At 45.9% G+C, this 15,847-nt stretch overlaps 1 protein-coding gene across 6 annotated transcripts in view; it reads right to left on the reverse strand.

The window, feature by feature from the left end:
* RERE (arginine-glutamic acid dipeptide repeats) overlaps window positions 1-15,847 on the reverse strand; it is a 435,792-nt gene that overhangs the window by 55,082 nt on the left and 364,863 nt on the right. For all 6 annotated transcript variants that reach the window (XM_043486137.1, XM_043486136.1, XM_043486133.1 and 3 more), the window contains one exon: window positions 4,260-4,340. In XM_043486137.1, the coding sequence (XP_043342072.1) occupies window positions 4,260-4,340 (81 nt within the window). The remainder of the gene's footprint in view (window positions 1-4,259; window positions 4,341-15,847) is intronic.

Here is a 15,847-nt window from a genome sequence, read left to right on the forward strand (position 1 = left end):
GCTCCCCTTCTCTGTCCAGAGGCCAATAATCCTCTAGGGTCACCTCTTCTCTCTACCAAGTGAGGGTGGATCAAACTGTCTTCTCAGTAAAGTTGGCTGCAGCTGAGACAGGTCACTAAGTTAGTGCTCCCTCCCTGTCTAGATGCAATGCTGGCTGAACTTGTCCACACCAACAGCAGGTAGAGGTTTACACAAAGGCCAGCCACGACTCCAGGGACAACCACCCACGTGTCAGACACAGAAAGTCCTGGGTTCAAACAAACAAAGGGATGTGCTCAGCATGAAAGAAGATATATATGTCACCTGAGTAATCATCTCATGGTTTTGAAGAAAACTACAATGTGTAAAAATCAAACAAAAAATTATTTTGGGACCACCTATTATTTTGTATTATATACAACATGGATTCCTCTCCTAGTAATTAAGATTCAATTCTATTAGGTCTCTTGTTTCTTCAGTCATTACCTTAGCATCAAATATCATGTGATTCATCAATCCAAAGATGACGCGGCAGTGCTTAAAGCAGAACCCAAGAGGCCTCGTTCCCCATCCATTTCTCAGAAGTTCAGCCGTGGGGCACTTGCTGTGATTTATACAAACGTACTCATACCCTAGACTCTGATGTGGTTTAGACCAAACAGTATCTTGAGAGAGAAGAGGCATACAGCCAAGGGGAAACTGAGATGCTCAGCAAAAATTCCTTACCATATTTTACTGTTTATATACATCTCATAAGCACACTGAGGGAGGCAAACAGTTCTAGAGAAGGCAAGAACTGGAAGAAAGATAAGAAGCTACAGGATATTTGCACGACTGTGACGCTAAAACTACTGCAATTATTCTCCTGCGAACATGTAACATGTAACACCCACTCAACTAAGCCTCTATAAACAGTTGGTTTTCCACAATCACAGCCACTATTCCCACTTCAGTGGGTAGCAGTATTCAGAGAAAAGACAGATTTAGCTCCTGAGTAATCAACACCAGAAACCAAAAGAGCTGGGGAAGCTGGTCATGACCACCAGCAAGCTCTGAATGCGTGACAGCACTGAATGGCCTGACGGGGATGGAACTCTGCTCAATGAAGCTCCAAGACGGAGGGCTTACGCCCTTTAAACCAGGTTGTGCCATCCACACACTGGTTTTCAATTAAAGCGCTTTTCTGTAACACAGATGAATGAAAAACAGGTAACTTCATTTTATATAGGTTCAATATACTTACAAGCAGAAAACAATTCTGTACTTCTCATGGCATTTAGCCACTTTAATTGGGGGTAGACAGGAAGAACAATTGTTTTCAAGTGTTTTCATGCACGCTTCATAGACGTTATCTCATTTAAATTCTCAGAACAATCCTACGGGTAGAAGGATCAGCCCATTTTACAGACACAGACAATCAAGGACAGAGGGGCTGAGTAATTTGCATAAGGCCCTGTGGCAGGTAAGTGGCAGATGACTTTGGTCTCTGGCACAGCAAAAGCCAAAGATGTGCAAACATTTTATAGAGAATAGAATGCCTATAAAATTCTCATGCAAAGACACACCATTTTAGAAAAAATAATTTCCCAGGCCTGGTCAGGATTTGACCTCACAGGATTTGAACCTCCCAATGAACAACTCAAAGCAGACTGCTCAGTTAAAAGAGATCATCAAGTACTATAGTTACCAGTAAGGCCAAGAATAGAACACAGGTCTGCTGACCCTGAGCCCATGCCCAATCAGGCATGTTCTTTTGGATGCTGACACCCTTCTGAAGTTTCCAGTCAGTTGAGAATAGCAAAGAAATGAGTTAATAATTCTGGTAAATAGAACAGAATATGGAAAGTATCTAGATTAGCAAGATTTGCTACACACACACACATATTTTTTTAAAAGGCATGACCATATGAAGATTTCTACCTAGCTAGTTTTGAACCAAGAACATGTACCTGAACATTTTCTCTTCTACTGCAGCAAAAATGAAAAGCTAACCTTTGCCCTCCCCTCCCTATGTGTTGTGAATGATTAGCTGACTAGTGTGGCCATGTTGATAACTAAGGAAAATACAAGATGAGTGACTCTTGCAGCTGACTGGAATACTTACATTTATCCTACTACCAACCTCTAATTGCATGCAAAAGCCAGCAGAACACTAGGAACGGTTTGCCAATGTCAGCCCTAATCCATTCTCCAGTGCTGCAAATGACTCTCCCATGGTGGTGCCCAGAGGAAAAGGCTGGAAACAGGAAGACTGCTGGGTGCCAGAAAAGGTGGGAGGTGAGGAGCCACATGGCTGGGAAACAAGGGTGGCAGAGAAGTAATGGGAGGGTCTCAGGAAAGAGGCACCTGGAGAAGACCAGAAAGCCTGCTCAGAAGGTGGCTGTTCTCAGAACTCTTGAGTCAGAAATCACCAGTAAGAAGGGCCAACCAAAAGCAAGAGGAAACACAGATCAGAAGACCCTACCCTAGGTTAAAGGTCATTCAGCTCCCTTTCCTCAAGGGAGATAAAATGCAAACTGTTTGGCATTTCCAAATGTTAGACATTAGATTTTAGATTCACTGCCTAATCTTACTATTAAGTTTATTTTCTAAGAGAGAAATAAAATAATTGTCAAGGAATAACATATCAAATTTTTCATGGTTTGAAATTTTTTTCGCAGAGCACAAGGAGAGAAAACTCAGGCTGAGAGGTCATAATCTGGGCCTTCACATCAGATCAGACCTATCTCCTCAATGATCTCTCTCATTTTCATTACAATCTGGCCAAACCAAAATTCCTGTACTTGGGTAAAGTCTTTTTAGTTTTTACTTCAAATAACTGAAATCCTCAGAAAACATATAAGTATTTCATTCACAGCTCCACATTAAATATCTTTTTCCAATCTGTTCTGGAAAAAGCAAAATAAGTTGATTATATAGATTCATCCCATATTTTATTGTCCATAAACAGCTTTTTTCCACTATCCTCAAAATGACCTATCTCAGCATATTCAGATGTATAATAAATATTGAAAGTTTCATCTAATCATGATTGATGAATGCAAACCACAAATGTATATACACGAGGCTATACTTGAAATCTCAGAACCTTCTTCCCTATTATGAGCTCTGTTTATAAGGTGTTGCACAGAAAACATGTCCAGAAACATTTTGTTTTTAAAAAAAAACCTGAAAAGAATGAAAATTGAATAAGAGGAAATCAATAAACAATACCCAACTAGGAAACCAAAATCCAAACTGCCCCACAGCTTTTGGCATGGATGTTGCCCCCAGAACAGTCTCTTCCTTCCACTCCCAAAAGCAGCTGGTGGGGATGGAGGATGGGGAAAGCAGCCGCTCAAAACCTAAATATTCACCTCCCATCCCCAGGTCCTGAAGTCACTCCTAGAGCCCACAGACACTGTAATGAGGCTGGTCCTACTCCACTTCCTGTCTCCCCTACTCCTTGGCCTAGCCAAGGGCTCCCCCACTCTCCTCCAATACCACCTGTAGGAAATTACAGGTACAGTCAGGTAAGACTGAATGAATCTCCTACTGGCCTTCTTTTTTTTATTTTAAAATTTATTTATTTATTTTAATTGGAGTGGCATTCTCTTCAAGTAACCTCACTCCCAAGATTTCTCAGCAAACCCGCTTCCCCCCCAATTTAGCAAGAGCCGTCATTAGATCTGACTCTCAGCTTTGTTTAGTATCAAAGGAATTTTTTTAAGCCTCATTTCAAGCAATTTATAGGACCCTTGATATCTCTCCAATAAAAAGTACACACTTAAAAAAAAAAGTACAAACTTTTAGGACTGGCAAATTAAAGCTACTCTTTAAAACACAGCAACCTTAACTAAATAAAAGTGCCAAGAGAATTTAAAGTATACTGAGCTACAAACCTCTTAGCTCTATTATTTGTTGATCACTTTTGATAATAACCAAATCCAAACTCGTGATAAATGGTATCTTCTATTTCAGCCACTGTATTTAAAATTAGATGTTAACTTCCCAACACCAGAGGCTCCCCTCCCCCCACTAACCCTCTGATGCCAGAGATTCTTCGGTTCCGAAATCCACTTTCTTGGGGGTGGGGTGAGGGTAAGCATAATCTGTCACTTTACTATGTAGAATCGTAAGCGAAAACCGAAAGTGAAGCAAAACGAATAGGATCCTAGAGACCCGCCTGAGTCCGGACACAACACAGGGTTAAAGGAAACCATTTCATAAGATCAAGCGCGGAGAAGCAGCAAGAGCGAAGAGGAAAAAAATCAAGTTACATAAAGTCCAATTGTACTCACTGTTTCCTTATTGGGAAGCAGCTCCTTTCTAATTCTGAAGAAGTTCTTGCCGTACTGCCTAAGCCCCTTAACGAAGCGTTTCTGTGATAAAAAAGAAACAACAAATGGGATGTAAAAACCAAAAACAAAACAGGATGTCAGCAAAGCAAAGCAATCTGCAATCAGCAGAACAACAACCGCAAAGTCTGAGCGGGAATATTGACTCCGCTGGGGGAACATTTCGGAAGCACAGCTGGGACCCCCGCCCCGCAGGCCCCCGACGGCCTCCATCCGGTCCCCGGTCCCGCACACCAGACAGGTCTAGGAGGACATCCTGTGTCTGAGGCCACAGGCGATCTGTGCCCTGAGTGCCTCCAGTCTCCGCAGCGGTTCGCGGAGGTATAAACAACGGAGGTATAAATACGCTCCGGGTTTCTTAATCAAGCAGCACAAGTGGTCTCCATCTGAGAACCAGGCTTCCCAGAGTGTCGAGCAAAACAGGGAAACACAACCAAATCTGGAGACTTTCCTTCAGAAGGGCACCCTAGAGGGTTAAAAGGCCTTTCGTTAATCCCAGAAATTCACCAGCGCGGCGAAGACCACCGGGGCCCGGACCCCGCCGACCTGCCCCGCCGTCTTGGGTACCAGAAACCGAGCCACCAGAACCCCCCGCCCTCCGCCCCCCGTTTCCTCAGCTGTCCGGGACTTTCACTTTGCCCCATTCCTCCCGGGCAGCCCCTCCCCGCCGCAGCCGGGCCCTGCAGGCTCCCCGGCCCCCACCTCGGGCGCGAAGCCGGGTCCCGCGCGCCGACGAGGGCAGCCACAGGTACCCGGGCCGCGGCGGGCCGAGCTCCGGGTCCCGGCGGCGAGAGGCCGCGCCTGTCACTCGGCTCGTGCTCCACAAAGCGCAGGGCGGAGGCGGCCGGGCGGCTCGGCGTGTGACCGCGGCGGGGCCGCGCGGCGCGGGGCGCGGGGGGCGCGGGGCTGAGGCCGCCGCCGCCGCCGCCGCCGGGGGAGGAGGCCGGAGCGGCGCGCAGAGCCCGGCGCGGCCGCGGGCGGCTGCAAAAGGCGGCCTGGATCGCCGCGCCGCCCGCCAGCCCGGCTCTGGCCCCCGCCCCGAGGCTCCGCGCGGGGTCCCGGCGCCGTACCTCGGTTTCCTCCTTCCAAACAGCGGGATCCGACCCGGGCGGCAGAGCACGGAAACTTCCTCCCCGCCACGGCGGGCAAGAAGAGAGGGCGCTCGGGGCCCCTCCCGGGCCGCTCAGTCCTTGGGCTTCCCCCGGGCGGGCCGAGGCAGCGGCGCACGCCCGTCGCCCCCCGGGCTGCGAAGCTGGGGGCTGGCCCCGAGGACTCCCGCGGTCCCTCCCGCCCAGGCGTTAGCCGGCACCTCGCAGGGCGCCGTTTCACAACTAAGTCACCGCGGAAGCTTCCCAGCCAATAAATCACCTGCCCACCGGGAGGAGCGTCCCTCCCACTACCCGCGGTGGAGACCAGCCGGACAAATTCAGCGAAGAGCCAGAGTTGGCCTGCAAGACCGATCTGCAACCTCCTACTCCATTCCTGGAGGCTCTGCATTTTCAGATTTCACCCCTTTCTAAGATATGACTCATCACTGTCAGTTTTCAACATAATTCGTATAGTTCAAAAGGAACAATCTGTCAAGGCACAAGAAAGAAGCCAGCTCTTTTCTAGTCTGAAGAAGAGTGACCCTTGTTACTTGAAAAAAGTGTCATCCGCATGCTCAGCACGCCTCCTGGGCTAAGTGCAGAGGATCTCCTTTGGGATCTGGAGAGGAATGAGACCGCCTGCCCTCAAGGAGCCAGGCTGGCAAACAGGTAAACACATCAATCTCTGGGCCCCAAAGAGAAGCCTCAGAGGAACAAAGGGCTGGAGGTGGGGCCAAGAAGAGGAAGCACTCACTCAGTGGGTGTTTTAGAGGAAGTGACAGGAAAATCAGGAGCCTGGCCGGTGGGCTCCAGTGGACTGCCAGCAGGGCACATGGAACATTCTGGGAACTGCAAGGAGGACAGGGTGTGCAAAGTGCAGTGCCACAGATAAGACCGAAGAGGCAGGAGAGGGCCAGGCTGCAGAGCCTTCTAGGCCAGGCTGAAGAGTTATGGTCCTCACAGTGAGGCCAGCAGAGAAGTGCCGGCATGACTGTTCCATGAAAAGACTAGACAGCAAGTGCACCAGGGGTGGGGTGGGCCTGTGACGTGCCTGAGGGACAGACTGGCTGCGATGCAGTTGGAGAGGCTGGTGAGGGAACCCAGTGTGAGCTGGGGATAACCTGAACTCAACCTCAGCCTTCGGAATGAACACTTCTTAATCTACTTTCAGGAGTTGAGTATTTAGTGAGCACCTAACACTGGGAGGAAATTTTTAAATAACAACAGGCAGTCATGGACCTTTATTCAAATGAATTCATTTTTAGCAGGTAAGATAAATGTGTGCGAGGTTATTAGATTAGAGAATGATCTGAGTCTCGGGGAAGCCAAGCATGAAGCAGTGAATGGCAGCTCACCAGTGCTGCAAGGAAGCCGAGAGAAGGGACAGACTGTCACGGTCACCGAGGTCAGATCTCAAAAAGCAGAGCATTTGCAGGTGTGGAAGGGTGAGAAGGGCCTCCAGAAAAGACAGGGGCAGGGTGGGAAGTGGTAACAGAGTCTACAGAAAGCTGAGGTGGGGTCTGGCATGAGTCTGGTGGTAGAAGAGCAGGGTCATGCAATCCAAAGGAGGGCCTGATGCCAGAGGACACACAACAGATTCACTGGGAGAAGGAGCGAAGAGAAGCACCTGAGAAAGGCTGAATCTGGAAGAGCAGGGAAGGAGCTTCCACAAACTTGAAGTCAGACCCTGAGTCTTCTACTTGTTATAATCCTCTGAACATAGCTATTAAATACCTACTGTGTGCCCAGAGCCTCAGAGTCCTCATACCCTACAAGGAAGTACTGTTATCATCTCCATTTTACCAACAAGGAAGCTGAGGCACCGTCAGTTAAGCAGGCAGACCAAGGTCACCCAACTCTGCGGTAAAGGCAGAATTCCAAACCCAGGCTCTGAAATCCATGCCCCGCGTCACTGCCACAGTCTCGGTAAAGAGGGCTAATAAGGGTCTACAGAGAATTCATTTTCAGTCATGGCACCGTCATCTGTAACTCTGCCCTTCCCGTTTTCCCCCAAATCAAATCCAGTCCTCGCTGTTCTTCCAAAGAAAGGTCTTCCGTGCCCTCCTTTCCCACCCGTACAAGCACCAGTCCCAGGCCAGACTCTTCCCCTTCTTTCCTACCCGCCAGTCTATGAATCTCTCTCTCCCATCAGGCTACTTACGAGGCTCTGCCAAGGAACTGTCAAAACCACAGATTCCATCATGAGTCCTGTACCATCGTGCCCTTGCACACTAAAACTAGCTCTTGGACCTCTTCCGGGGTGGGGTGGGGGTGGTATTTAACCCCTTAGACCTGCATTCTCAAATGCAGGTGCACCAGGACCCCGCCCCAACCTACCTTACCACACAGACATCCACTAATGCCACCTGGCCAACACCGCCACCATCCTGGGCTAAGCTCTGACTCTGCGGTACCTTTAACACTTCTCTCCACAGCCTACTCCAGTTCACCTCCAACTTAAGCTCAAACCCCTCCCACTCCAAAATGAGACTTCCCCGACTATCCCCCTGATTCACTTGGTGTTTATTGGTCTAAGGGCTTGTATACTCATAGTCTATAAGCTCTGAAAAGACAGGAATGGAATCTTATACCACTCTGCCTCCCTAGAGCATTAGGCGGGTGGAACTCCCAAGTGTTTAATACACAATGAAACCATGAGATGACAGGGGCCTGGGCTAGGGTGGTCATGGTGGAACCAGATTGTTCAGTGCCAAATGGTCCGTTTTGAGCTTTGGTAACAGAGTTTTGATCTTATTGGCTCCATGACACCAAACTCTGCTCTTTTTCCTCATTTCACCTTAACCGTAACCTACTCAACCTCTAGAAATCTGAGTCTTCCCAAGGCTTTGTTTCAGGGTTCCTGTTTTCCAAACTCCCTCCCAATACGATTTCCACTGTTCCTTTGACTCTAAATACCATCCAAGATTCTCACCACTATTTCTAAGGCTAAATCTATGGTCCAAGCCCATGGGGAACACTTGTCTTACAGACATTTCAAACTAACTACTTCCAGAAACACGGATCTGACATCCGGTGGTAGACACAGACCACTGCTGTCAGTGTGTATCAAGCACTACGCTATCAAGTGCAAAGAGCCATTGGCCCCACTGTTTTAAAAAAAAAGGAAGTAAAAGCTTCGTGCGGCCTCTACTGTTACTTCTCTATGGAAAGCCACAAGGCCTCAGAACTGACAAAACATCTGCTTCTCAGAGACCAGCCTTTACCTTGTGGTTTACCAGAAATGTGGAGTAGCCTTTAAAATCGAAACAAAGCCAACCCACTCAGAGCAGTCAATGATTAGAATAGGTCAGTATGTTAAACAGGCTACTGATGCTGCAGTCTCCTTCCCTCTATTAATTTATGTCTCTGCAAATAAAGACCTCGAAGCTTTTGAGATTTGAATTTCATAATTAACGTGATTGACTTATAGGTGCTAGAGGCTTCTAAAGGAAAGTTAACAGACACAGTCTGCTTAACAGCATTCTAGCAGTTGAGCTGAAATTCCACATTTCCAGTGCTTAAATTCAAGGTCTCGTCAACTGGCCTCATGAGTTACGTCCCTCTCTATTAGCTGTTCTGTCCCTGATGGAGCATAGATGCTGGAGTGCTAAGATGTCAAAGCTGAAGGAGAACGAAGACTGTTCATTTAACAGGCAGGCGCTATGGCTGGGTCACCGCCCCACGTGCCAGGCGGCCCTGCTTATTATGTGCCACAGGCTTGCAGTCCAGCCATTCACAGATCCATGAGCTGAGGTTCTTGGGCTGCTGGCCCTGGTTTCTCTGGTGCTGTTTGTTTCCAGTCAACTTGGTGTGTTCCTTCTGAGCACAGAACAAGTCCTCTTCTATGTCTCAATCCCCAAAGCCAGATGAGATCCAAATATAAATACAGGTTTATTTATGGCAAGGAGTTTGTTCTTTGCTTTGTTTTACAACTAAGTGTGTGACTGTGTTTCAATTTTGATTTTATATTATTTACTGAAATATATTTTGACATGTATCATTCTGTTAAAGGTATATAACAGGTTAACCTGATACATTTATACACTGTGATATGACTGCCATTGTATGATCGTTAGCACTTCTATCATATTACATAATTATTTACGCTCCAGATTTTAGACACATTGCCACAGTTTTCTATTACTGAGCTGAAATTTCATATCACCATCAGAAGTTACTACATATAAGCTCTGGTTGTTGTTTAGTTGCTAAGTTGTGTCCAACTCTTTTATGACCTGATGGACTGTAGCCCTCCAGGCTCCTCTGTTCATGGGATTTTCCAGACAAGAATACTGGAGTGTGTTGCCATGCCCACCTCCAGGGGACCTTCCCAACCCAAGGATCAAACCCACCATGTCTCCTGCATTGTAGGCAGATTCTTTACCACTGAGCCACCAAGGGGGGAAGCCCCCTTAAGTTCCTGACAGAGAACATTTAATTCTTGGCTTTTAAAACAAGTGAGTTACCTGAACACAGCATTTAGTAAATTTGGGTTTTAGTAGAATCTGGAGAGTTCTATTTCTCATTTTTGGTCAAATGGAAAGAACATGAGATTCAAACTTAGAAGCCCTAGATCTGGTCTGCTCCTTTGTTCCAGAGAGGAAATTATGACATGGCTGTTTAGGCACAGCCACTTTTGAAATGGAAGATACTTAACAGGGATAAACGTAATTGGGTCAAAATGCAATAATGTTCTCTCTTACGATAAAGGAACCAGTTCAAAAGTTCCACTCATCACTGCTGAGCCTGCCCCAGGTCTGAGCCACCCAAGCCTGTGCCCACGGGCGACGACAGCCTCACTGGCTGTCCAGATGCTTATCCTCCCCACGCGCAGGGCTGGCCTAGGGCAGGCAGCGTCACTGTTCTGTGTCAGGATGTGGGAAGGGTACAGAGATACCACCCTATTCAACAATGATGGCAGCCAACAGCTGGCACTGTCTGAAGGGCTCTATAGGGACTCATTTAAGCATCACAATAGCCTTGCGAAGCAGGGCTCCTAATATCTCCATTTTACAGATGGGGGGAAAAATTGTCTGTCACCAAATCCTTGAACCAGGGGAGGAAGATCAAGGGTGACAAAAGTAAACCATCTGGAAACTTCAGGGATGGGCTGAAGCCTGACAATGGAGTCCAAGAGAGGGTGCAGGTCAGGAAGACGATGGGCACCTGCTGCCTGCACTTGAATTTCAAGACTTTAAGTGTTTCCCATGGATCTCTGAATGCACAGGTAAAGGCTACAGTCTCCAAACTTAGTTTAGTCTTGTCTTGGTTTGTTCATCTTTTAAACTGGCCATAAAGATACTTGCCCTACCTATCTCCAAAAAATTCTTCTTAATATCGGATAGGATTGCACACAGAAGAGTACTGGGGGGATAAAGCCAAAGAATGAGGTGTACGCGCATCTCCCCTGTGTGTGTATCCAACTCCCCGCGCAGCTGGTCCCAGTTGCTGGACCTGACCTGTGTCTGTGGCAGAGAAAAGAAGTGATGCTACAGAAATGGTAAAAGACAACTCCTTGGAATTAACCCCTGGCTGAGAGCTTTCAAAATTAACTCCTGCTGCTGAATTTTAACTAGTGCATCACAGTCAGGAACTCACCAGGACTTCTGAACAGCGACTTCTCCTCAGTCCTCTTATGTAACTGTTGGGAAAACACTGTAGGTATTAAAATGAGTCCCACTGTGAAGATGGCTCCTTCTCCTCTGCCCAGCTTTCTGCATAAAATTTTATGTTAATAACTTGTGCTTCTCAGAGGGCTGAAGAGCAGGCAGATCTGCAAGTAAGCAAACCACAGTTCCCCCCAACAGAGAGACAAAAGTGTAGCCCATGAGCCAGGCAGGGGGAAAAAGAGGACGTCCACTGCTCTCTCTCCTGAAGGCAGAGAGCAGCCGAAGAAAACAGAAGATGGTACCTACATTAAGGAGAGGTAAGGGGACAAAAAAGAACACTCATGCCCGGAAGAAATCAAGGCCTTCAAAACATCTGTATTCCACGACCCCTACCTGTCAATCGATGGCTCTCACTGACCAACCACCAGATGAGAAGAACCTATTGATTTTTATCCATATACTCCTGTCTGTTACAGATTCCCATCACTCCAGACCTAAAACACACTTCCAGCTGGAGGTAGACTATTGATACTGTTTTGAAAAGTGTCATTTGGGTTTTGGTTTAAAATATTTAAGACATCAATGAAAGGGTGACCGGAGTAAAGCAGGATGTTTTCAGTAAACAGCCGCAGAAGCAACATATCTGAGAGGAGATGTGCCAGCCAGCCAGGTGGGCCTTCCCAGGCTTTCTTGTATGTTGTTCCTGATTCCTGACTCTACTTCCTAAGTACATCTTGAATTTATACACGGTATTCCAGGATGACTAGTTAAGTTCCATTCAACTAGTTATAGTTGAAAAACAGCAAACAGGACAACACTTTAAAACAATAACCACATTTTACTGATGACTCTTAACTCTCTCTCGAGACCTGGCATTCTTCCCAAGGTCAGACTAGTACCTACACTCTCTATTCCAAGTAACATCTTCTGTTCTCTCAGGACATCACAGTCTCAACGTGGACACTGGGGGCTCCCAGACCACATCCTCCTTGAAGTTCCTCAATACACTCTCCAACACAAGGGTCACTGAGTCCATGCCACAGATGAAGAAACTCAAGTTTTGGTATATATCCTGCCCCAATCCATAGCTAATAAGGAAGGATGAAGTAAAGAGATAAGAATTAGAAATAGGATTAATTACTTGGAATCTAGGTGCAGAAAACATTTTCTTGTATGTCTACGTATCAGAGGAATTAAAAGGTATTTGTTGTTGTTCAGTCACTAAGTTGTATCTGACTCTTTGCAACCCCATGGACAGGGTATTATCTATCTTTTCTTAAAAAAAAGCAAAACAAACAAAAAAAAAACCTCTGAAGGAAACTATACATATTAGCCCACAGGATCCTCTGTCCATGGGATTTCCCAGGCATGAATACTGGAGTGGGCTGCCATTTCATTCTCCAGGGGATCTTCCCAACCCAGGAACTGAACCCAGATCTCCGTCACTGCAGGTGGATTTTTTTTTACCATCCGAGCCACCAGGGAAGCCTGTGTACCTAGACACACTTGCTCTCTGAAGCAAAAGTATCAGAGACTGAATGTTGTATATCCATGTTAAAAATTTTCCCACCAAAATCCTTGGCTTGGAGTACATGGCTCTGCCACTAAATAACTACATCCCTGATTAGGTCACTAGGCCTCTTTCGGGCTTCTGTATGCTTGTGTGTAAGATGATTGTCGGGGCTTTGTACCATCCATCTATAAATTCTCAGAAGTGGACGCCTCAAGTTTTCCATCACTGGGAGCTGCAGGCAGGCAGGCAGCCTCTCTCCTACACAGAGACAGGAGGGTGGCTAAAATTCTTCCAAAAAGAGACCCTGTTAATGCATGATACATTGTCAACTGTCTTACCTGGAAACTGGATAATAAATGATCATTCTTGTCTTAAGTTGGGGTGATCTTTATTGTTGAGAGTAATTTGTTATACAGCAGTAGAAAACCAATACAAGATCCATTACAAAAACCACTAAAAGCTTTAACCTCAATGGTAGTCAACTATTAATTAAATTAACCATCTTCCAATTAGACTTCCTCAGACAGTCCACAGGCCCTACAGTCCTATAAGCTTCCTCTATGTTAACACCTGAGCTATGTTAACACCTAGCTCACAATGCCATAGGACATGACATGACAAGCTATGTAGGCTACTGAGTACACAAGGGAATCCCCAGCACCCTGAACACCCCGTGACACCCAGAGCAGGTGACCACTATCACTGGCTGAATGACTAAACAAATGAAACCGGGAGGTGACCTGGCTCGGCCTTCTTCCAAGGCTGTTTACTTTCCAGCCATTTGCCCTCCAGCTTGACTTCTGACCTGTGCTCACTGCTAAGTTTCTGACTCTAATTACTACTTACAGAATGATTTGACACCAACTTTCCTGTCCATTTAAATGTACAAGTCTCACTAGAGATAACCACACCATCCCATTCTGTGATGCTGGTTCAGCACCCAGAGTGAAGCCCACAATGCCAAGCCCGCAATCTCCTTTTCAACACACCTCTGCTCAAAAACTTCCAAGCTGATCACAAACGTCAAAAAAAAAAAAAAAAAGAAAGTCACTCCTTGGAGAAGGGAATGGCAACCCATTCCAGTATTCTCACCTGGGAAATCCCATGGACAGAACAGCCTGGAAGGCTACAGTCCATGGGTTGGCAAAAGAGTTGGACATGACTTAGTGACTAAACAATGACAACAATATTCAAACAATAGAACATTAGCTGGCCTTAGAAAGGAATGAAATAGTGATACATACTACAACATGGATGAACCTTGAAAACATCAGGCTAAGTGAAAAAAAATCAAACATATGATTCTATTTAAATAAGACATGCAGAATGGGCAAACATAAAGACAGAAAGGAGATTAGTGGTTGCTAAGAAGTAGAGTCACGGGAGGACTGGGAAGTGATTTCTAAAACTACGAGGTTTCCTTCAGAGCTGCTGAAAATGTTCTAAATTTGATTCTGGTGATGGATGCACAACTCTGTGAATATGTTAGAAACCACAGAGTTGTCCATTTTAAATGAGTGAATTGTAAGGTATGTGAATTATATCTCAATAAAGCTATTACAAAAAAAAAAGGTCACTCCATTTTTCATTCAAAGACCACACGCCCAACAGGAAAAGAACCTCATGTTTGGTTTACACAGCTACTGTGCCCATGAGCAAAGGCCACTGAGCCATCCTGCTCTCTGCCTACGTGACCCTCTGAGTCTCGATGATAACGCTGAGTAGCTGAAGTCCTTTTATTACTGAGGGTCTAACAAAGCATCGCCACAGGGTGAATATCAGAGCAGCACGTTTCAATGCACTTTCAAGTCAAATGAGAACTGGCTAGTTAAGCAGCAGCATTAACAGATGTAGAAATACTGCCAGCTAAGTACCTCTCACCAATTATGGCTGCCCAACTACACCCATATTAAAAATAACCCAACACTAAAAACAAACCCAAAGGGGCATTAGCGAATTCTTCTCTCCCTACCACATCACCGTAATGCCTACATAAATGTCCTTGTCAGGTGGCTCATAAATAATAAGTCACTAAAAAGTTCACCTTCTTTAACAAAGTATATCTCAGCACAGCAGGAAAGACGATTCAACTGAAGAAAGGAATGTGGCTTGTCTACAAGTTACAGGAGAACAAAGAAGTAGAGCCTTTTGCAAAAATCATAATGAAAGGCATTTAGATCAATAGCTGCCCAATAAAAACTGAATGTGAGCCACACGTAAGCCGCTTTCTAACTGTCACTTTCTAATAGCCATATTTCAAAAAGAAACATGTTAAAAAAAAAGAAACATGTAAAATAATACATTTTAACACAATATATCCAAAACATTATCATTTCAATGTGTAATCAATATACAAATGACTGATGAAATATTTTACAGTCTCTTTTTCTTACTTGGTCTGTGAAATTTAGTGTGTGTTTTACACTAACAGTGTCTGTTTAACACCAGCTCGGACTAGCACATTTCAAGTAATCAATGGTCACCCGCAGTCTGAGCCTCCAATGATCTCTGCTCCCTTTTGATAAAACATTAAAGCGCCTAAAGCACTAAGAGTTTTCTACTAGGGAGGTAAACTAAATATATTGTTAGGATTATGGTCGATGATATCATATAGTCCTAAATGAAGTGAAAGAGTACTGGACTCTTATCTCAAATTTGGTGAAACCTGTCTTCCAGAAGGACTCAATCAAATCCAGAAGCTGTAACAACACACCCCTGCCCAGCTCCCACGCGGAGGAAACTGAGGCCCTATCTGGCCCCAGGGCCATGGAGGCAGCTCCTGGACTCTGTCTCCCTTTCTCTGAAACATGACAAGGGCTGGGATTCCGTATTTAACTTCGGTCACTTTAAATGCTCTCCAAATCGGGAGGAAAATCAAGTATCCTTTAGGAAATACAAGGGGTGGAGGAGGAAAGGAAGTGTATTTCAATCACAAATGGCAAAACTCCTCAACAGGCAGATCCCAGTCTACCAGTCTAGGACAGGCACCTTCTGGTCCCACACCATCCCATGAGGGTCGCCTGTCACAAGACAGGCCATCAAGAAAGGGTCCCACACCAGGGCTGCTCTGTTGGGTTTTGTTTGGAAGAACAGTGCTGCCATGCTACTTCACTCTCGCTGCAAATACTGCTGTTAAGGGAGTGTGAACACAGCTGTGTGTAAATTACACACACAGATTTAATCCGTGTATTTACAAGGAATGTGTGTATGTGACTGTGTGTGTGTGCCTGTGCCCATGTGTGCACTTAGTTGCATCTGACTCTTTGCAACCCCATGGACTGTAGCCTGCCAGGCTCCTCTGTCCATAGGATTTCCCAAACA

The sequence above is a fragment of the Cervus canadensis genome, chromosome 13, assembly GCF_019320065.1.
Source record: "Cervus canadensis isolate Bull #8, Minnesota chromosome 13, ASM1932006v1, whole genome shotgun sequence".
NCBI classification, from domain to species: domain Eukaryota; kingdom Metazoa; phylum Chordata; class Mammalia; order Artiodactyla; family Cervidae; genus Cervus; species Cervus canadensis.